The sequence below is a fragment of the Cololabis saira genome, chromosome 7 (genome assembly GCF_033807715.1).
Source record: "Cololabis saira isolate AMF1-May2022 chromosome 7, fColSai1.1, whole genome shotgun sequence".
NCBI classification, from domain to species: domain Eukaryota; kingdom Metazoa; phylum Chordata; class Actinopteri; order Beloniformes; family Belonidae; genus Cololabis; species Cololabis saira.
Window position 1 is genome coordinate 20,548,573 of NC_084593.1, and position 20,941 is coordinate 20,569,513.

Sequence of the window (20,941 nt, forward strand, 5' to 3'; positions counted from 1 at the left end):
ATCACTTCTGAAAAAAATCATCACTGCTTTGAAAGATGCGTAAATCAAAACCAGAACACTTTTCAATTAGACCATGACTGTTCAAGGCTGAAACTGCTTTGATCCGCACGTGCGTGTATGTGTTTGATTTGGGAGGTGTGTTGCATCTCAAGGCCCCTTGGCTAGTCTGAGCTGGGCCGTAAATCTTGCTGTGTCCCCAGGTTCACTCCAGCCCATAAACTAGAAGGCAATTATGGAAAACAACTGGATGCAAGATTTCTTCAGTTCCGCAAGATTTGTGGTCGCAGCCTGAAAGCATATTTTCCTATCTACCTGAAAGGAATTGCTGTGCCTCACTTACCCTCAGGCTCAGTCTCTTGTTGAGCATTGATTGGCCTTTGGAGTCTTTTGTAGATGTAAAACACAAACTTACTGAAGATCTGCAGCTAAAAATACTACATCAGACCTTGACCAGTGGCCTTTAAGCTCATTCATCAAACACATACTTACACACTTGACATGACTTGTTCTGTCTTGCTTTGGTCATTTCTTATTCAGACATGGAGAAACATTAAAATGTTCTGTTTGACAGCACCAGAGAAGTACACTTTTTTCAGTGTTATAGCATCATCAGCATTCATTCGTAGGCTTCTGTCCTCAGCCTGATCTCAGCCGGTATTATATCGGCTTATTAAGAGCCGGGTACTTTTCGGGAAAGTTTCACACTGGAGGAAATAGTATCTCATGAATATAATCATGAGCAGCTTGGACTGCTTTGATCTCAGCCTGGCTGAGAGCCCTGAATGGAGTGGGCTGGAGCTGCACAGCTCTCTTTGCCTATTTAAATCATTTACATAATTGTTATAACTGTCCAGACCAGCAGTGGAAGGCACTTGATAAATGCAGATTGTATTTGAAGCTCAAGGAGGGAGCAGAGTGCCACCGCGGATCCCTGTGCTCAAATGCAGGATCTTTGTTTTGGAAAGTGAGTAAAGTAAAAGTGCTTGAGGGAAGCAAGTTTGTCATTAATTTGTATTGACCGAACATAGACGTGGACAGTAGGATATCCAATCATCGCTTGGGATGAGTCAATTTTGATTCCCAATACAGAAATACCTGTTAAAACATTCAGGACCAACATGAATCAATGAGCACAAGTGACTTTTTTTTTTTAGCTATTCCAACAGGAGAAGGCTAGAAAACGCCTCGTCATGGCTTTAAGAGCACAACTATAAAAGTGACACTCAAATATAACAAATTTGTGAAACAAACATGATCTGAATTCATATGGCTCAAGATATTTCAGCACGAAAGTAGCAATTTAATTCCCAGACCTTTCCCATGTGTCGTTCCCTGTCTTTCCCAACATACCGTGCCAAAGAGATATGATCTTCAAAAAAACAAAAGAGAGATATCACCTATTAGAAGTATTAGCAGTTTTGTAATTGGACCATTCAGGTATCTGTTAACACAATATCAACAAGAATTTAGGTTGATCTGCATATATCTTACAGAAGTCATTCTTGTTGCTAATTAGCCTGAGAAAGGGTATAGGACCATTTCCAAACAGAGTTAGAGTTAGGCTACGTCCCAATACTCCCCCTCGCCCTCGTTTTTGCGCGTTCCCGTGAAGGTAGTGGTGTCCCAATTCCCAATTCCAGGGGGAGGGGGCATAACGAGGGTTAGGGGCTGAGAATAGCCCCTTTAAATCGAGGGTTTACAGATGCTCACTTGGCGAGAGAGGGGGTATGAAAATTTCCCAGAATGCTTTTCGTCGTCATTTGCGGACTGAATAAAAAAGAACAACATGGCGGACATTTCTTATTTTTTTGGGAATAAAATCAATATTTTGAGTTAGTTTCTGCATAAAAATGCATTTTGATTACATTTCTCGACGCAAACCAATATTTTACTTTCATAATATTCAATCAGTGAATGTACATAATCCCTTTTTTGTCCGTTGTTCGCTAAGATCGCGCCGGAATATGGTTACGTAACCTACGTAAGCGACGCCGTAGGTTACGTAAGCGACGCCATAGGCTGCGTCTATTTAACGCGGACCTAAACTCCGGAGCCGGCAGACAGAAATCTCTAAATTTCGGAGCAAATTTCTTAACAGGCGTAGCTACAACTGTTAGATTTCATCTATTAAACCAACATCTTCCTAAATGATTTATTTCAGCCAGCGTAATTCTCAACAGAGCAGCGTCCCAGGAGAGAGTTTCTCTCCCGGGGCGACGCAGCAGCTTGACCCGGCGGACACGTCTCTTCAACATTCACTTGGGTGCCAATCTATTCAAGAGTTGACATCCTAGCGAGTTCAAGCCCAAAGTCAGACCATGCAATACTGTACACTCTAAACCCTACAGCTGGATCATCTTCTTCTCCTTTCGGCTTTTCCCTTTAGGGCTCACCACAGCTAATCATTTGCTTCCATTTTCTAGCTTGAAAGGAAGGGTAACCAGGACAAAGCCTCTTCTGACTAAAAAGAATATAGAAACAGATGATGTTGCATCCACAGGACTTATGGAGGAATGCCCTTTGGACAGATAACCATCCAAAGCAAGATTTTTGGCCATATTACTGTAACAGTACCATGTTTGGCAAAAACCAAACACTGCATAACATAACTCAATCCATCCATCCATCCATCCATCCATCCATCCATCCATCCATCCATCCATCCATCCATCCATCCATCCATCCATCCATCCATCCATCCATCCATCCATCCATCCATCCATCCATCCATCCATCCGTGGCTCAGGCTTCCCTCTCTCCAGCCACCTCTCCCAGCTCCTCTGGAAGGATATTGAGGCGTTCCCTTGCCAGCCCAGACATTTAATCTCTGCGTTGGACAAACTGGAGGAGCAGCGACTCTATTCTGACTGCCTCCCGGATGACTGAGCTTCTCACCTTATCTCTAAGGGAGAACCCGGCCACCCTACAGAGGAAACTCAGTTCAGCTGCTTGTATCTGCCATCTTATTCTCCCGGTCATTACGTGAAGTACATGGCCACAGGTGAGGGTAGGAACGTAGACTGACTGGTAAACAGAGAGCACCAATCCACTCCATTCTCCCCCTCCTCCATGAATCGGCACATTATGGTGGTGGAGGAGTTTGTGTGCCCATATGATCCCAGGAGCTTTGCTGTCTGGGGCAATTACCTCCGCGCTGGTAAGGTCTCCCAAGGCAAATTGGCTATGGGGGATGGGCCAGATTCTGAGCGATTCTTGACCCATCATGGATACGGAAAAACAAAGGGTCACATTACCCTCGCCTGGACAAGGGTTACTGGGGCCCCACCCTGGAGCCAGGCCTGGGGGAGTGGCTTGTCAGCGCACGCCTTGGCCGGACCTTTATCCATGGGGCCTGGCTGGGCTCAGCCCGAATGCAGAATGTGGGTTTGCATCCCAGTGATCCCACCACTCCCAGGAGGGACAAATGGGTCGGGTGCCATGTAGGAATGGGCGATATTTTACCATTCACGATATACCGTCAAAAAAATTCCCCACGGTAAGAATTTGTCATATCGCGGTAAAAATGATAAATTCCCGTTGATGATGTTTTTGTGTAAAGCTGATTCATGGTTCTGTGTTAAATCCACGCACAATGTACATGAAGGAAGGAAGGAAGGAAGGAAGGAAGGAAGGAAGGAAGGAAGGAAGGAAGGAAGGAAGGAAGGAAGGAAGGAAGGAAGGAAGGAAGGAAGGAAGGAAGGAAGGAAGGAAGGAAGGAAGGGAGAAAACAAGGAAAGGAGGACGGAAGGGAGAAAAGAGGAAGGGAAGAAGGAAGCAGAGAGCAGGAGGAAAGAAGGAAGGAAGGGAAAAGGGAAGGAAGGAAGGAAGGAAGGAAGGAAGGAAGGAAGGAAGGAAGGAAGGAAGGAAGGAAGGAAGGAAGGAAGGAAGGAAGGAAGGAAGGAAGGAAGGAAGGAAGGAAGGAAGGAAGGAAGGAAAAGAAAAAGAAAAGAAAAAGAAAGAAAGAAAAAAGGATAAATTCCCGTTGATGACGTTTTTGTGTAACAAACATGGCGGATCTGAGAGCGAGATTCATTTATAGTTGAAAAGGTGGAGTTGAATTGGTATTTTTTTTTATCGTTATCGGGATAAATGCCAGAAATTATCGTGATACATTTTTTAGTCCATACCGCCCATCCCTAGTGCTACTAGTGTGATAATGGCAGCAGCCAAAGGCTTGGGCCACGGCAAGCTGATCTTCGGCTTCCAAAACTGTCTCTCGGGTAATATCAGAACTAAAGCCTTATATTGGGATTATTCTGCGGCCACAGAGCCTGCCCACCTTTCAGTTATTTAGTCTACCGTGAACTCTTGTTCTTTAAAGTATCATAAAGTAAAATATGTGCCATTGTGTTGAAGTGACACAGCTGGACTTCAGCCTGATTGAACTACTGTGGAAGAATGCAAGAGCTGTCCATTTCTCTCTTATACTAACATTAATGCTCATATTTATCCCTACAATAATGTATTAGAAATAATACACAGCAAAAAGTTAGAAAATTAATCTTGAAATCTTTACGCTGGGGGGGCAGACCGGTCAGCAGTAATGTTCAAGATTGATTAAGGGGCTAAAATAAGAAAAATGTGCTTTAAAGTCTACCGGCCCTATGGGTTTTTCATCAGCTTGCGTAGCACAAGAGAAGACGTTGTCTCCCTCGGGTCCCGTTTATGAGCGGAAATAGTGGTGCATGCTTGCGTGTTTTATGGTCTCCAGGATGTTTTATGACTGCTGCGGGTGTTTATGTACGGGAACAGAAAGGGTCAAAAGGGTGAAATCAATAGTGCACCTTAATGAGGCTGTCTGAAAAGAAGGGAAGAAGGGGATATGTGCTGGATTTGAAAAAAACGATGGTGGGGAGGCGGGGAGGATGTAACAGGAAGAGATGTGTGGGGGTGAAGATGCTCTTAGGGCCTCTGTGGTGGGTGGAGGAATAAATTGGCAACTGGTTTAGTTTCATAAAAGTCAACAGGAAATTGTTTTATAACTATGCAAAGTGTATAAAAAAATCCTCATACCACTAAGACAGCAATCAAATATGCTGAAAATATAAATATGTTCAGGCACTGCTAAACTTCCAAAGGCACATCATGTTTGATTGGCCATAGATTTGCCACAATAGTGGATTTAAAATATCCATTGTGGGGATTTGGGGTCATGACCCGTAATAACTTGGATGGATCTGAGTTACATAACATTATTATGACGTGACATATGTTTTTCTGTCGCAGGCTACAACAACAGCCCCCCCCCCCCAAATGTTAGCTCATCCTCATCCTCTGAGCTTTAACATCTACTTCTATTAGTAAAGGGGGAAGAGGTGGAGTTTATTTCAGTAAAGAATGGAAAAAAATGTCAATAATGTTTCTTCAGTGTAATAAATCAGGGCAAACAGATAAATCCTACAGTCAGTAAACTGTCTGAAAGGACGCTGACATGATGATTTGATCTCAACCATTTAGTCATGCACTTAGTCTGGTTTGTACTTGAATTATTATTAGTATTATATTATTATTGGCATTCAAGCACACTAAAAGGGCCTCTTTAAATTACACAGGCTAACAAGGACATCTCTATAGTCTACAAACTCCTGATGGGTTTTAATTTATGGAGCTCAAAAAGGAAAAATGTTAACAAATAAGTGTGTAGGGTTAGACAGATCTATTTGCTAAAGAAATTAGTGAAACACTTCTTAAAAACATACCTGTACCAGGTGTAAGCAAACACAGACAAAAAGAGATATCTGGTGGTTGATGAGATGTTCTTTGAGGACACAGCAATTTAGATTAAGTTACGATTCAGCTGCACGTTGAACCCCAGACGCCAACGCCAGTTTCTTAGAAAGACGGTCTTTCTTTCACCCCTTTGAGACGTTTATAGATTTCTGTAATGCATGAATGTCATTGTTTATTGTTTCTGTTGCTCTTTCTTTTCTGTGTTTGATCTATCTCTTCTTCCCTTCCTGTCCTCTTGTTACCTAACTAAAGAACATAGAGGGGCACAAACCTGTTTGTGCCCCTCTATGTCCTTAGCCTTCATGTGTATTGTCTTATGTCTCAATTCTTTGTTGCAAATCCATTTTGTTGCGCTCCTTAAAACTCTTTCAACTCAATCAACTCTGATTAAAAATACTAACTCAGAGTTGACTAAACCTGAGATGACAAACTCAGACTTTCCAGTTTCAAATCAGAGTTTTATGAAATCTAAGGTTTATAAAGGCGTTTAGAGTTGGTGAGGGAAGCGCGTGCACCACAACTATAAAAAGACATCGAAGTCTAGTGATTCACCATGGCAACGCCAACGAAACAGAGGAGATCCTCCTACCTTTCTTTGTTACATGGTACCATGGTAGCATATATATATATACAGGTAAAAGCCAGTAAATTAGAATATTTTGAAAAACTTGATTTATTTCAGTAATTGCAGTCATAAGGTGTAACTTGTACATTATATGTATTCATTGCACTCAGACTGATGCATTCAAATGTTTATTTCATTTAATTGTGATGATTTGAAGTGGCAACAAATGAAAATCCAAAATTCCGTGTGTCACAAAATTAGAATATTACTTAAGGTAAATACAAAAAAGGGATTTTTAGAAATGTTGGCCAACTGAAAAGTATGAAAATGAAAAATATGAGCATGTACAATACTCAATACTTGGTTGGAGCTCCTTTTGCCTCAATTACTGCATTAATGCGGCGTGGCATGGAGTCGATGAGTTTCTGGCACTGCTCAGGTGTTATAAGAGCCCAGGTTGCTCTGATAGTGGCCTTCAACTCTTCTGCGTTTTTGGGTCTGGCATTCTGCATCTTCCTTTTCACAATACCCCACAGATTTTCTATGGGGCTAAGGTCAGGGGAGTTGGCTGGCCAATTTAGAACAGAAATACCATGGTCCGTAAACCAGGCACGGGTAGATTTTGCGCTGTGTGCAGGCGCAAGTCCTGTTGGAACTTGAAATCTCCATCTCCATAGAGCAGGTCAGCAGCAGGAAGCATGAAGTGCTCTAAAACTTGTTGGTAGACTGCTGCGTTGACCCTGGATCTGAGAAAACAGAGTGGACCGACACCAGCAGATGACATGGCACCCCAAACCATCACTGATGGTGGAAACTTTACACTAGACTTCAGGCAACGTGGATCCTGTGCCTCTCCTGTCCTCCTCCAGACTCTGGGACCTCGATTTCCAAAGGAAATGCAAAATTTGCTTTCGTCAGAAAACATGACTTTGGACCAATCAGCAGCAGTCCAGCTCTTTTTTTCCTTAGCCCAGGTGAGACGCTTTTCGCGCTGTTTCTTGGTCAACAGTGGCTTGACACGAGGTATGCGGCAGTTGAAACCTGTGTCTTTCAAGCGTCTCTTGGTGGTGGATCTTGAAGCACTGACTCCAGCAGCTGTCCACTCCTTGTGAATCTCCCCCACATTTTTGAATGGGTTTTTTTCACAATCTTGACCAGGGCGCGGTGATCCCTATCGCTTGTACACTTTTTCTTACCACAGTTTTACCTTCCCTTTGCCTCTCCATTAATGTGTTTGGACACAGGGCTCTGAGAACAGCCAGCCTCTTCAGCAATAACCTTTTGTGTCTTGCCCTCCTTGTGCAATGTGTCGATGGTCGCCTTTTGGACTGCTGTCAAATCTGAAGTCTTCCCCATGTTTGTGTAGGCTTCAGAACTGGACTGAGAGACCATTTAAAGCCCTTTGCAGGTGTTTTGAGGCACCAGGTGTCTTTAAAATGTAACCCTTACACAATATTCTAATTTTGTGACACACGGAATTTTGGATTTTCATTTATTGCCACTTCTAATCATCAAAATTAAATGAAATAAACATTTGAATGCATCAGTCTGTGTGCAATGAATACATATAATGTACAAGTTACACCTTTTGACTGCAATTACTGAAATAAATCAAGTTTTTCAAAATATTCTAATTTACTGGCTTTTACCTGTATATATATATATATATATATATATATATATATATATATATATATATATATATATATATATATATATAACATGGCCTCAGTGGTGAGGAAAGACAGTTGGACCGAGAGAAACTGCAAGTGAGGCATAATTCAAATATTTAATAACTGTTATAATATGGCATGAGTTACAGATGGTGTAATGTTATACTTGAGAGTCGCCTTCATACAGGCTTAACCCTACTGGTGAGAAAGGAAAAAAACAACATTTTACAACATTTAAATAACATTTTAGTCTTGAAAAGGAAAATCATACTAGGGGATTTTGTGAGAATATGGGGGCCATCAATATATCTAGTCATACGGGGAAATCCTATGGGAAAGTCGCTTCACTCACAGAAACGGGAGCAGAATGCTGTACAAAAACTTTAATGTGAATCATTAATGATATCAAGTTTTACCTAATTTAGTTTAGTTTAGTTTAGTTTATTTGCACATAAAAATATACAACCGTTTTAAAAGTACAGACGAACAGTGTGTAGAAAAAAAAAGGAAATAAAAAAAAAGCAATACAATATAACAGAAAATGTGCGGGTGGAACCAAAAAAACCCATAAGGGCTTGTCGAGTGGTCCTCCTATAATGAAACAAACAATATCTACAGAGACTTCTAGAGCAGTACTGAAAACGAATGGTTAAGCTTTGCTAACTTGGGCTAGCAAAAATGTTGTGATTTGTTTTTTGAAATTATTTGTACTCGAGCATTCTCTAATATGGAGTGGTAAGGTGTTCCAATAAAGAGGAACCTCTGAATCTAATTGAAAATTGGGAAAAGGTAGACCTGAAAAAGGTGTGTTACAACCAAAAACGTAATAACGGCCAATAACGTAATAACTGCCAATAATGTAATAATTTTGGCCATTTCAAATGTAATAAAGCCAATAGTGTAATAATGTGCCAATAATGTAAGTTTTATTACATTATTGGCAGTTATTACGTTATTGGCCGCTATTACGTTTTTGGTTGTAACAAGGAGGAACAGTTTTTATTTATTTTTTTAATGTTTTTGCTGTATGTATATTATATATTGCAGTTCAGATTTTTTGATTGGAAATAAACAATAATAAAAACAAGAAGAAGAAGAGAGAAGAGAGTTAACCAGTCAACTAATAGATCACTACTGAAACCAGCTGTTGGAGATATAAAATGAATGCTCTGCAGGGTTCATATGTCTATGTCACAAGGCGTGGTGTTGAGGACCCAAACGCAAGGAGAGAGAGGGAGGCTGGAGGCAGGAGTTCTCAAAAAACAGAAGGATTTATTCCACAAAAAAGCCAAACTAAAATGCTGCAGAGCAGGATCAAAAACAACTCACGTATACAGGGATCGAAAACCAGGAGTACATGGAGGGAACAAACAGTACGGACCGACAGGCAACAAAGGAATGACAAGACCAGATATACACAGGGGATAACGAGACACGACGAGACACAGGTGCAGACACAATCAGGGCAAGTGTCAAACCCTGACAGTCTAACTTTGTTTTTCATGTTTGAAAATTAAAAACTACATCAACACATTGAGCTTACAGGCCCCATGTTGGCTAAAGTGACGTTTCAAAGTTGTTTTTTTACAGTAATGATAAAGCAGCTGTGTAGATGTTTGTATTGCTCCATATTTTGTGAATATGAGTGAAAGCTACTTTTCATTTGAGAAGGAACAGTTTTAATTTAATTTTGATTGTTCATGTTCTATCCTATGTATTGTACACTGCAGTTCAGATTTTGGGATTGGAAATAAATAATAATGCAAGTCCAGGAAAATATATGGTGAATTAATTTGACACCTCAACGAGACACTGATTTTATGGTATATGCATGATTGTACACATGAAAAATTGCCTGTTTAGACAAGAACATCGATGAATATCTATTTGGCTAAAGAGGGGAAAGACCACACAATTATGAGACAGAGACAGAGAGAGACATACCTTGGATAAATAAATATGGCGACTATATGTCATCCACTAACTGCCAAAAAACTGCAAAAAACCCTTTATTTCCAAGAGCTGCTGTCATATTTATGTGTTATTACATTATCGGCACCAGTTATTACATTTTGAAAGGTTTTTTTTAATGCCAGGCCAATAACGTAATAACCAGCCAATAATGTAATGCCTTATTACATTATCGGCAAAAAGTTATTACGTTATTGGCTCAAAAGTTTTATTACATTATTGGCACATTATTACACTATTGGCTTTATTACATTTGAAATGGCCAAAATGATTACGTTATTGGCAGTTATTACGTTATTGGTCGTTATTACGTTTTTGGTTGTAACAAGGTGGGATGGAGATTGTTTGCAGATCTAGTATTGAAGTGATGAATTTGGGAATTGAATTGAAATAAAGAATGAAAACAGGTTGGAAGTAGCTTGTGAATGGATTGATAGACAAAAATACAAATCTGAAAAACAGTTACAGCAAAAATAGGGAGAATACTTAGGGATTGGAACAATGGGGTGGATCTAGTAAGTCTATTGGAAAATGTAATCATTTTGATAAACGTTTTTGCAGGATAAAGATACAGTTGAGGTTGCTCATGAAGGTACTTGCCCAAATGACATTGCAGTATGAAATATAAGGATAAATCATAGTATAATATAAATTAATACAGATTTTTCTTGATAATAGATGCCGTATACGCCTGAACTAGTTTACCTATAATTCAATGAAATCATTATGTGATGGCTCTTATGGATTTGTAGTTAAGAGAAAAAAAGAAAGAAAGAAACTGCTCGAGAGCAGGGCCACTTCAGTCACAACTCTCCTTACTATTCTCTTTGGGAATTTGGCATCCCTGACATTATGATAAAGGAAATGAAAAACAATGAAAGCAATAAAAATGGCTTGGAAATGATGGGTGATGTTTTTTGATGCATGGATGGCGATGCATGCAAGTATGTAATGGAAAAACCATAACAAAAATGATTAGGATATGTCAAACAATGTGTTCAGAGCTATAATATGCTTTTCCGACATAAATGCAACTCCATTTTTAGTAAGTTACCGTGGTAACAGACTCAGAGTATGATACTATAGTGTAGTATATATCAGCTTCTGAAAGGGGCTTGAGTTAACCCTCTGTCTCGGTTTTAAGTAACCTCTGGCACAGAATCCAGTCTTCCTTATTTCAAGAGTTTGCAAAAAATCTGCTTTAGGAAATATACTTTTGTTGTGCTTTTCTGTGCTGTTTCCTGCCTGCTTTCCTATCTTCAGTATTTTTAGATCAGGTATTTTTGGTTCTTGCGTTATACTGCAGTTGCACAGTTTTTTTGTCAAGAAAAACCGTGATCAGCTAGTCCTACCTTTCTACCGCCTGCCTCTGACGCCTCCAAACACTGATCCTGCATTTAGAGTGTTATTTGCACAAATTAAATATTCCTTAGCTGGAGCCCTACAACTGTCACAGTCATCAACTTAACGGGGTTTTTTTTTTTTATGCTTTCAACCATCGACAGACCAACCAACTTCATCCTTCTGAGGGCAGAGGTGTCAAGTAACAAAGTTCAAATCCTTCGTTACCTTACTTAAGTAGAAATTTGGGTTATCTATACTTCACTGGAGTAATTATTTTTCAGACGACTTTTTACTTTTACTCCTTACATTTTCACGCAATTATCTGTACTTTTTACTCCTTACATTTTAAAAACAGCCTTGTTACTCTATTTCATTTCGGTCTTTAAAAAAAAACTATCCAGTTAAATTGCTCCATCCGGATAGAGTGAATTTGGTTGTGGTTGTTTCAGATGTTCTTGTCCAGTTTTGTTCTTACATCCGTTCCCTCAGATTCCTGCAACTAAACTTGGATGTACATTCCAATAAAGGTTAGGATAAATGATAACATGCCTCTGAAGTTTGACTTTTTGCACCATTACAATACTTATAGGCAACTAGTCATCATATCTTCTGCTCTCTGAAACACATGTTAATGCTCAATAGTACACATATATGGTTCTTTAATATATTTGCATTATACTAAGATACATTCATTTTCAATGGCTTTTGTCCTTAATGGCTTTTTTCTCCCTTACATTACTTTTACTTTTATACTTTCAGTAGTTTTGAAACCAGTACTTTTATACTTTTACTTGAGTAAAAAACTTGAGTTGATACTTCAACTTCTACAGGAGTTTTTTTAAACTCTAGTATCTATACTTCTACCTGAGTAATGAATGTGAATACTTTTGACACCTCTGAGGGCAACTTTTAAAAAAATCTTAAAAATCTTTTTTTACAGAGCGCCTTACCTTCTCAGAGAGCCCTGTAATCAATGGCAACGACAGTCCAGACTCTTCCTCTGACACGTGGCCCCAGCAAAGACTTCCGCCACCCTTTCCCAGCCCCTCCCCTCTCTCCGCGCTGCATCATGGGAAGTGTTGGCAGTCTGGTGGAAAGGCCCGACCTGTCTCCCACTAAAGGGAACCGCGCAGTCCCCCAGGTGAGGCCCAAACAGAACAATGGGCTGCTGAAGAAAGGCCTCACCCAGAGGGAGCTGCTCAACTACCTCAACATCACCAGGTGGGTACCGCCGCGCACAAGCAGGTAGATTTGTGGAGCTTTCGGTTTGATGTAATCGGGTGTTGTGCTTCCAAACAGAAAAGAGCCCAAAGCAAGTGTGAGTGGCGACGGCAAGAGGGACGTTACCAGTGGCCGAGAGGAGGATGACGTTTACGCCAAAGTCTACCATAAAGATGGCACTGAAGTAGATCTGACGAAGAACTCGCTGCCAACTGGGGCCAAGTATGACAAGGTGAATATGTGAATATATACTGGATGGAACTGATATTGATTGATTACAGTAAGGAATTACAGAAATCAGAAGTACCAAGAAAAAGTATTATTTGAAACAATAAGTATAAAGCCTGAATTATGGTTCTGCGTCAAACCAACGCAGAGCACATGCTGTCGCCATGACGCCGTCGTGAACCCTTGGGACTTCTCCGTCACTCCATTTCGCCGCGGTGCAGTACCCCCCGTGACCGCTAATTCGCGATCTTTTCCTGAATGGTTTATCCGACTTTTTCCGGTCACAGTGAATCAAAGAGATAAGAACAACTATTGTGCAAAAAACCAAACCAAAAAAAATCACACATACACGAAGAAAAGAGCGCTGAAAGTTCACGACTGCTTCAAACCGGAATCACAGCCCTCTCGTCTGCGTGTGGTCTGCGTCGCCTCGGCGCGTAGTTACAATTTTCGGGAGGTGCACGTCAGTGATGGCGTGTGGTCTGCGTCGACGCGTACCACACGCCGTAGGCACGGCGTCGTTTTGACGCGGAACCATAACTCAAGCTTAAAAAACACCTAATTTAAGTAATGATACTGATGACTGCGTTGCATCTGGGTTCATTTTATTGAATGTTCGGCAAAGTGAAAGGTTTTTTCTGGGGCTGCGCTGCATTAAGTATCACATTCATACATCTCAGCCAGTGTGATGCAACACTCTCCCAGTCTTTTACCACTACAAATCAGCCTCAGATGTCCTCCACCCTCCAACGCAGATCCTTGCACTTGCAGATCTCTGAAATTACTGCAGCATTCAAACATCCCTTTTTTTCTTCCTGAACTGTTACACAGAGGGTGTAGTATCATACATCTACTGTAATATAAAATTTGTGATTTCAATTATGTAACCCGAGCTTCCTTGCTATGATCGTTGCCTTTCCCACCTTGTATCCTGTGTCCTTGTAACCTGTCTTTTCTTCCTCTAACATGCCTGAAATCTTGTTTTCGTCGCGCTTTTCTTTACCCAGGTTCGTTTCCGGTCCTCTGCCTTCAAGCCTGTCACCCCCAAAAACTTCAGCTCCATGCAGAATCTCTATCCATCCTCCAAACTGGAGGATACGGATCAGGGCCTTTCCAATGGATTGCACAGATCGTACGCAGAGGTCCCGAAAGCCGTCTCCAGCTCCTCTTCTTCGTCCTCGCCCTCCCGTCACGGGGGGCTAACTTCAGGAGGCAACAAGGTTGGTTACAACCTTAATCTTAGGTGCATTTCCCACGATTCAATGTCCATTGCAAGACGAGGTGGCAAGTCTGCTTGTCTCCTTGTTGACTTTACAGCCTGTTTTAATAAACTTGTTTTGATATACAGACATTTTGCACATTAATTCTTTTGGAAAACAATTCTACTTCTGAGCTTCCATTGAAATGTAAATAATTTAAGATTCAACATAAATTTGACCTGAATAGCTGTGTAACTGTGAACGTGCAGGCCCTCTCCTCTGTGCGTGTGATGAGCCAGGAGGATGATAACCTGTCGGACTCGGGCCATAACTCCATGAGCAGCCTGCCGCCATACCGCCCGCCCTTCCGTCCACATCTGGGGCACATCAGGTCTGCTGCAGACTCAGTATCTCAACTATTCTTTACATTGCAACAGTAGTGTGGCTGATTAATAAGTCATAATAAAACTGGTTTTAATTTGTCATTTGGTTGTTTTGTTTTTTTTTTAACCAAAGCGCATCTATGGGCCACATCAACACCATCGGCTCCCTGGAGCGCACGACTCTGAGCTCGAGGGCAGTGGGATCAGGAGGCGGAGGGATAGGGGAGATGGCGTGTCGAAGCATGGCCACGCTGAACCGACTGACTCCGTACGGCGGCGAGGCTCCACCTCCCTATGAATGGACCCTGTCCCTCTCCATGGAGGACGTGGTGAGTGCAGGCAGGGGTGAAAGTAGAGTTCTTGCTACGACCCCAACCTTCATTTTTTTCATCAAAGCAAACACTTAAAACATTAAAAAAAAAACGTTACTTCAACATTTTTGACACTTTTTTTTCCTGAAACGAGGAATGAACGTTACGTGAACAATAAATCAAACGCTCCCTTCCATGCAGTATGTGTGTTTAGGAAGTAAAGACTGGAATACGCTTTCACAAAAGCACAAATAGTGGGGTTTTACTAATATTTATATCGTACAAAATTTTTAAAAATTACGAAAAAACAGGTCGGGACTCAGTTAGATTATATCGCTATGTTCGTCTCTCCTCGCTCAGTCAGTCAAAAAAGGCTGGGCTCAGTCATGGCAGGGCTGAGCGGTAGCGTCGCCGTCTTTGGTGTGAAAGATCGAGGGTTCGAGACCCGCTGTACGCATAGATTATTGTCAGCAATTCGTGTGGTTTTTTTTTCTGCGTACCGGCACAGAATCCTTTGTTGGTACGGAGTACCGGATCGTACCGGCTTACTTTGACCCCTGAGTGCAGGACAGACGGACAAGCTGATGGGACTCCGATCGGGTCGGCATGACTGACGGATCTCCAAGTCATTCCGGCTGTTGTCTTTTCCAGGTACGGGATCTGGAGGAACGCCTGGTGGAGAAGGAGCATGAACTCAAACAGATGAAAAGAAACCTGGACGAAAGTGAGGGCGCCATCGCTCAGGTGAGTCTCACCGCCTGTCTTTCACAGTCTATACATCCATCTGCACCTCCTTTGATGTTTGATCCTCGTCTGCTGAGTGAATGCAGGTGTTTGAGGGAAAACAGCGCCTGTGGGAGAAGGAGGTGGAGGACCTGAAGCGTCTGTACGCCGCTAAGCTGCGTCAGGTCTCCCAGCATGCCCAGCGTTCGCAGCGCAACTTGCAGTTGCAGCTGTTCAAGGCCCAGCAGGAGAAGAATCGACTACAAGAGGAGCTTAACAGCGTGAAAAGGGAAATGAGGCACGAAGCCCCAGCCATGCCAAAGCCAACCAGCCCGACCCTAGAGGAGACGCAGTGGGAGGTAAGTCCGTGGAAACACGGGGTGCTGCAGGGACAATCTGCTGCTGGTAAAGCAGTAGTTCCCATCATTTACCATCATGCCCTCATATCCCCCTTCGCAGGTTTGCCAGAAATCAGGGGAGATCTCCCTGCTGAAGCAGCAGCTTCGGGACTCCCAGGCAGAGGTGACCCACAAGCTGAGCGAGATCTTCCAGCTGAAGACACAGCTCAGGGAGACGCGAACAGAGCTGCGCAACGGGGAGGCCCAGATAGAGGATCTGAAGCTCATCCTGCAGGGGACGCAGCGTGGCTGGTGTCCCTCTAAAAGTGCATGTGAAGATGGGAAAGGACCTGAAGACAATTCATCAACAGGGGCCACAGGTACCTCTCTCCCACAGGGCCGGTTCTAGTAGGGCTGCATCTCAGATCAGAGGGGGTGCACATGTCTGGCACGTTATTCAACACTAAATTATGCATTTTCCCATAATTTCAAGTGGAATGATACTAGCAAAACAAGAATATTTATTGCTTTATTGCAGCAAAATTGCTGCAGAACAAAGAAAATGCTACATTTAGTCTGGGCTACATCCCCCATCAGACAATCTAGCAACAGATGTTTCTTACCCTGAAAATAAAACATAGAAATTCAAACTAATTTTATCTATACAGCTCAAAACCATCACTAAACATGACAGTCATTTCAAGTGGAATGATACCAGTCAAACAATAATATTTGTCTTTCAAGTGCATTTTTGCAGCAATATCGCTGCAGAACAAAGAAAATGCTACATTTAGTCTGGACTACAGTACCTCACCCATCAGACAATCTAGCAACAGAAAATAAAACATAGCAACAAAAATAAATATAACCATAAATATACAGGACTGTCTCAGAGAGTTAGAATATTGTGATAAAGTCCTTTATTTTCTGTAATGCAAAAATGTCATACATTCTGGATTCATTAAAAATCAAAGGAAATATTGCAAGCCTTTTATTATTTTAATATTGCTGATCATGGTTTACAGCTTAAGAAAAATCAAATATCCTATTTCAAAAAATTTGAATATTCTGGGAATCTTAATCTTAAACTGTAAGCCATAATCAGCAATATTAAAATAATAAAAGGCTTGCAATATTTCCTTTGATTTTTAATGAATCCAGAATGTATGACATTTTAGTTTTTTTAATTGCATTACAGAAAATAAAGGACTTTATCACAATATTCAAATTTTCTGAGACAGTCCTGTAAACTTGCTTGCGTCGTTGTGCTTGAACCACTTCCCAATATCCATCGTTACTTTGTGTTAACGGAGCAGCAGAGAGCAGCGTCTTGCTGGTGCAGGAAGCAGATGAGTGACAGACACTGGCTGATTTATGATTCCGCGTTGCACCAACGCAGAGTTTACGGCGTAAGATACGCAGGGACGCGAACGTACGGTGCGTGTCGCCGCGTACCCTACGCCGTAGGCTACGCCGTCGATTTAACGCGGAACCATAAATCAGGCTTAACGCGCACGCATTTGTTCTTTTCGTCTTTTCAACTGAGCATGCAAACACATAAACTGAGGGTGCAATGCATGCTTATGCACCCTCGTAGAACCGGGCCTGGTCTCCCACTTGTGTATTGACTCATAAAAAAGAGACAAACCTTTATTCTCTGGTCTTGATGCTCCACCAGATCTGACAAGCAGCACAGTGTTCTACCCTTAACTCGGTGAATCATTTTAAATCGGTTTCCTGAAAACCCAGCGAGCACGACTCTGGAATATTTTCAGTCATGATGTTTCTAAGTTTAAATCTGAAACCAGGTTACTTGAGTAAGCAGGTCAGGAGCTCTCAGCTCTGATTGCTCACCAGCAGCCAGTATTTTTCATTATTTCCCCCTGTGGCTCTTCTGGACTGCAACTGAAACCATATGAACCTTTTCCTCGCAGGAGTCTGCGGGGGCCCTACGGAGGAGCGTCTGCGTGCAGAGCTGCTGCTGGAGCGGCGCCAAAACGAAGCCCAGGTCCTGGCGTTCGAGGAAGAGAGGCACACATGGCAGACGGAGAAGGACAAGGTCATCCGCTACCAGAAGGAGCTGCAGGCCAGCTACCTGGAGATGTACCACCGCAACGAAGCGCTCGACAGGGAACTGCACCAGCTGAGGGCGGGCAGAGAGCGGGGAGATGACGGAGTGGAGGGGGGAGGGGGGAGCGGAGCAGGAACACTGGAAAGGGAAATGCCAGAGCTCAAGAGTGAGACAGCAGGAGAAACGCAAAGGGACGCTCCTTCCTCCAGTCTGCCGTGGATCGAGAGGATCGAATCATCTGAAATCTGAATGTGACAGACTCGTTTGCGACGCAAACTGTGTTCTCCTGAGGTGGTGTCTGTGGAAGAGCATGTCTGTCAGCAAAAGAAAAACTAAATGAACCTATTAAATCCTGAAATTGTAAGGTAGTAAGTCACAGTTATCCAATCATTAGCGAAGACAATACTGAGGAAAGTCAAAATCCCCATACACCACACAGATCACACACTTGGACAAGAGTGTGTGGTCTGTGTTAGACAAACCATAATTACAAGATGTCTAATTCAGATTACAAAGTGTAATTGATTTAATTACAACAAAAAGGAAGTACACCTTCTGTCAGTTGTTTGGTTTTACATATCAGGTCATAAATGTCTTCTGGCCCTTACCACGTCTTGAAATTAAGCAAATACAACCACAGATGAACAACACATGACATGATACTATTTCCAACAAACAAAATGAAGCCGCGTGCAGAAGCAGAGTATGAAAAACTAATTACACTCTTGTTGTTTCCGTGGGAGTTAAGAGAGGAGGTGGCTAATCATAAACCAGCGAGCGTGAGCACGCCTATAACAGCTCTGACGGGAGAACGACATGAAAACAACCCCAGCTTGACACCTCAGACTCCACTCTGTGTTCAATGTTAGAGCTCATTGTAGGAGATTTATGATGCTCAGCAAGTATGGTTGTGTTTGGGAGCGTTGCCATGGGGACATCTCTTCTTTCTCTAAACAAAAAAAAGAACAATACAGTGTTTCTTTTGTTTTTAAAACTGCAGATGAGACACGTCTTGAACATCGTTCCTTGGACAGACAAGACCAAAGTGGAAATCAACTCCAACACCTCACGGGGGTGGATGTGGGATTATTTGCGGTATGTTTCGCAGCTGCAGGAATCTGGCAACTTGCAGTCGTTGACTCAGTCAAGAGCTCCTGTGTATACCAAAATATTCCAGTCAAATATGAGGTCAACCATCTTTATAACTAGATCATGCAGCAAGAAAATGATCCCAAACAACGATAAAGTGATAATACAGTGCTGCTTTCACTGGTTCTCAGGACCACTGAGTTAAGGACTGTATTTAGGGGTTTTTTGTATACTGTTTCTGTATTTTGGTTTAGAAAAATGACACATCAGATAACGTTATGTGTTGTTTTTCATCTAAGGTACTTTTCTAATTTAAAAACTGGGTCCGCCTTAGTTTTTTTTTCGCCAACAAAAAAATCCTTCAACTTGAAAGTGGGCGTACTTTCTTCTTTTACGTGACAGCAGATTAAGTGTCAAAATGTTGCGCATCTCAAAAGTTGCAGCCATTAGGCTTTCTCATGTTCTTTCTCTTATTTATTTTTCTTGTTTTCCTGGTAGAGAACAGCTTCCATAGGTTCCCATCTGTTCTCCTCTTCCTCCCCGAGCACCCTCGTTGATTGTGTAATGTCCTTATCCTGCAAAGACTGGATGCGTTGCCTCCTTCTGAACACGGTCGCACTGAGACTTGTGCCATCCTCAGCAGGAGAGCGTCGTCATTTCTGTAAAACTACAGTCAAGCACCTGAGCTGCCCTGCTTCAGAGTTTTGTAAATGATTCAGTCACTTTCAGCGTCTCAGCACACCTGGTTCATCTAAGCTCTAGAAATACAACTACACATCTGGGTGAAGCATGGACAGCCAAAGATGTCTGGTTTCAAAGAAGCCAATGATATTTATTTGCCATTAGAAAAAAAAAAGGTGCCCTAAACTAAAATGTTGAACTTATTTTATTAAGTTTCCATTCAGGTGAGATCCATATACTTTGTACAGAACTGCAGTTTTTTGTTTTTTTGTTTGTTTTGTTCTTTTTTATTGACTTTTTGTGGTTATATTCCAAAAACACAATCTGTGCACTTCCACATCCCCGATTGCAGCTCATGGATTTGAAAGATGATTACATTTACCCTGCTTACTGGTGAGAAGCGTTGCACATGCATGACGTAGTGTGGTCTATTCATATATGAACCATCAAAAGCCAGCTCTCTATCGACCTTTCAACATACTGTGACTCTTGTCTATTTACTGGAATTAAAACTACTGTGTACATATTTGTTTGGCATTTATGGCGCATTATTTGAGCAGACGTTTTGGCTGTGAAATGTTGTATGTTTAAATATGAGTTGAACCTCTAGTTCATGATGTGGGGTCCCTGTTTACCCAAGGAAAATAAATAGCAATCCCTGAGAGAGCTGAGAGATGAAGGTTCAACTGTTGGTTTTTAAAACGGGACGGTAAATACATAAATAGTACAAAAAAAAGCATATGCAAGTTCATAATGTAGGTTTATCTTTTGTACGGGGCATTAATCTGAGCAGATATGAGCTCAGCTGACTCACACGGCCCTTACCTTGGCATTTAAAACATTATATAAACTGGGGCTTAATATAACAGTGCAGCTTCAGAGAGGTTGAGTGATTTACTGAAGTGGGATGAGAAAAGACTGTTCTCACATGTTCTGACTCTGTGGGAGTGTTGCAGCGCTGAATTCCATCAGCACTGTTTATCTGAAGAACTGACATAATGGCTGAATGTTTTGTGAATAATTTATCTTTAAAAATAGTTGCTGCATGTCAAGCTCCAATTAAAAGCTGAGATACTGTATCTGACTTGAAGGTTATGTTTGACCAGTTTGATGAGCGGAGTTGCAGCAGTAGTGCCACCAAGTGGTGATGAAAGAGAAAAGATGCCCAATACCAAAATGCAAGAAAAAAAAAATCTGAAAATGACTGGAGTATAAATTTTATTTTAATATCAGATGCAAGTTTATGAAACATGTTAGAGGATAAATATTTACAGTAAAAGTTGCATAACACACAAAAAAGGGGAACGGAAAGATTAAGTTAAATTAAAAGGACAGGAGAACAGAGCCCCAGCAGTCTACCTGAAGGGACCCTTGGAGAAGCGATGAATGATTGTCAACCAAAAAGGGGGGGAAA

The 20,941-nt window shown here is 41.7% G+C and overlaps 1 protein-coding gene across 3 annotated transcripts in view; it reads left to right on the forward strand.

Annotated features, from left to right (window-relative positions):
• Window positions 1-20,053, forward strand: part of n4bp3 (NEDD4 binding protein 3) — a 37,490-nt gene extending 17,437 nt beyond the window's left edge. For all 3 annotated transcript variants that reach the window (XM_061724992.1, XM_061724994.1, XM_061724993.1), the window contains exons 2-10: window positions 12,224-12,504; window positions 12,583-12,736; window positions 13,740-13,952; window positions 14,201-14,322; window positions 14,448-14,643; window positions 15,277-15,369; window positions 15,456-15,707; window positions 15,808-16,066; window positions 17,621-20,053. In XM_061724992.1, coding sequence (XP_061580976.1) covers window positions 12,257-12,504; window positions 12,583-12,736; window positions 13,740-13,952; window positions 14,201-14,322; window positions 14,448-14,643; window positions 15,277-15,369; window positions 15,456-15,707; window positions 15,808-16,066; window positions 17,621-18,006 — 1,923 coding nt within the window. In that variant the 5' untranslated portion in view covers window positions 12,224-12,256 and the 3' untranslated portion in view covers window positions 18,007-20,053. The remainder of the gene's footprint in view (window positions 1-12,223; window positions 12,505-12,582; window positions 12,737-13,739; window positions 13,953-14,200; window positions 14,323-14,447; window positions 14,644-15,276; window positions 15,370-15,455; window positions 15,708-15,807; window positions 16,067-17,620) is intronic.
• Window positions 20,054-20,941: the final 888 nt, after the last annotated feature.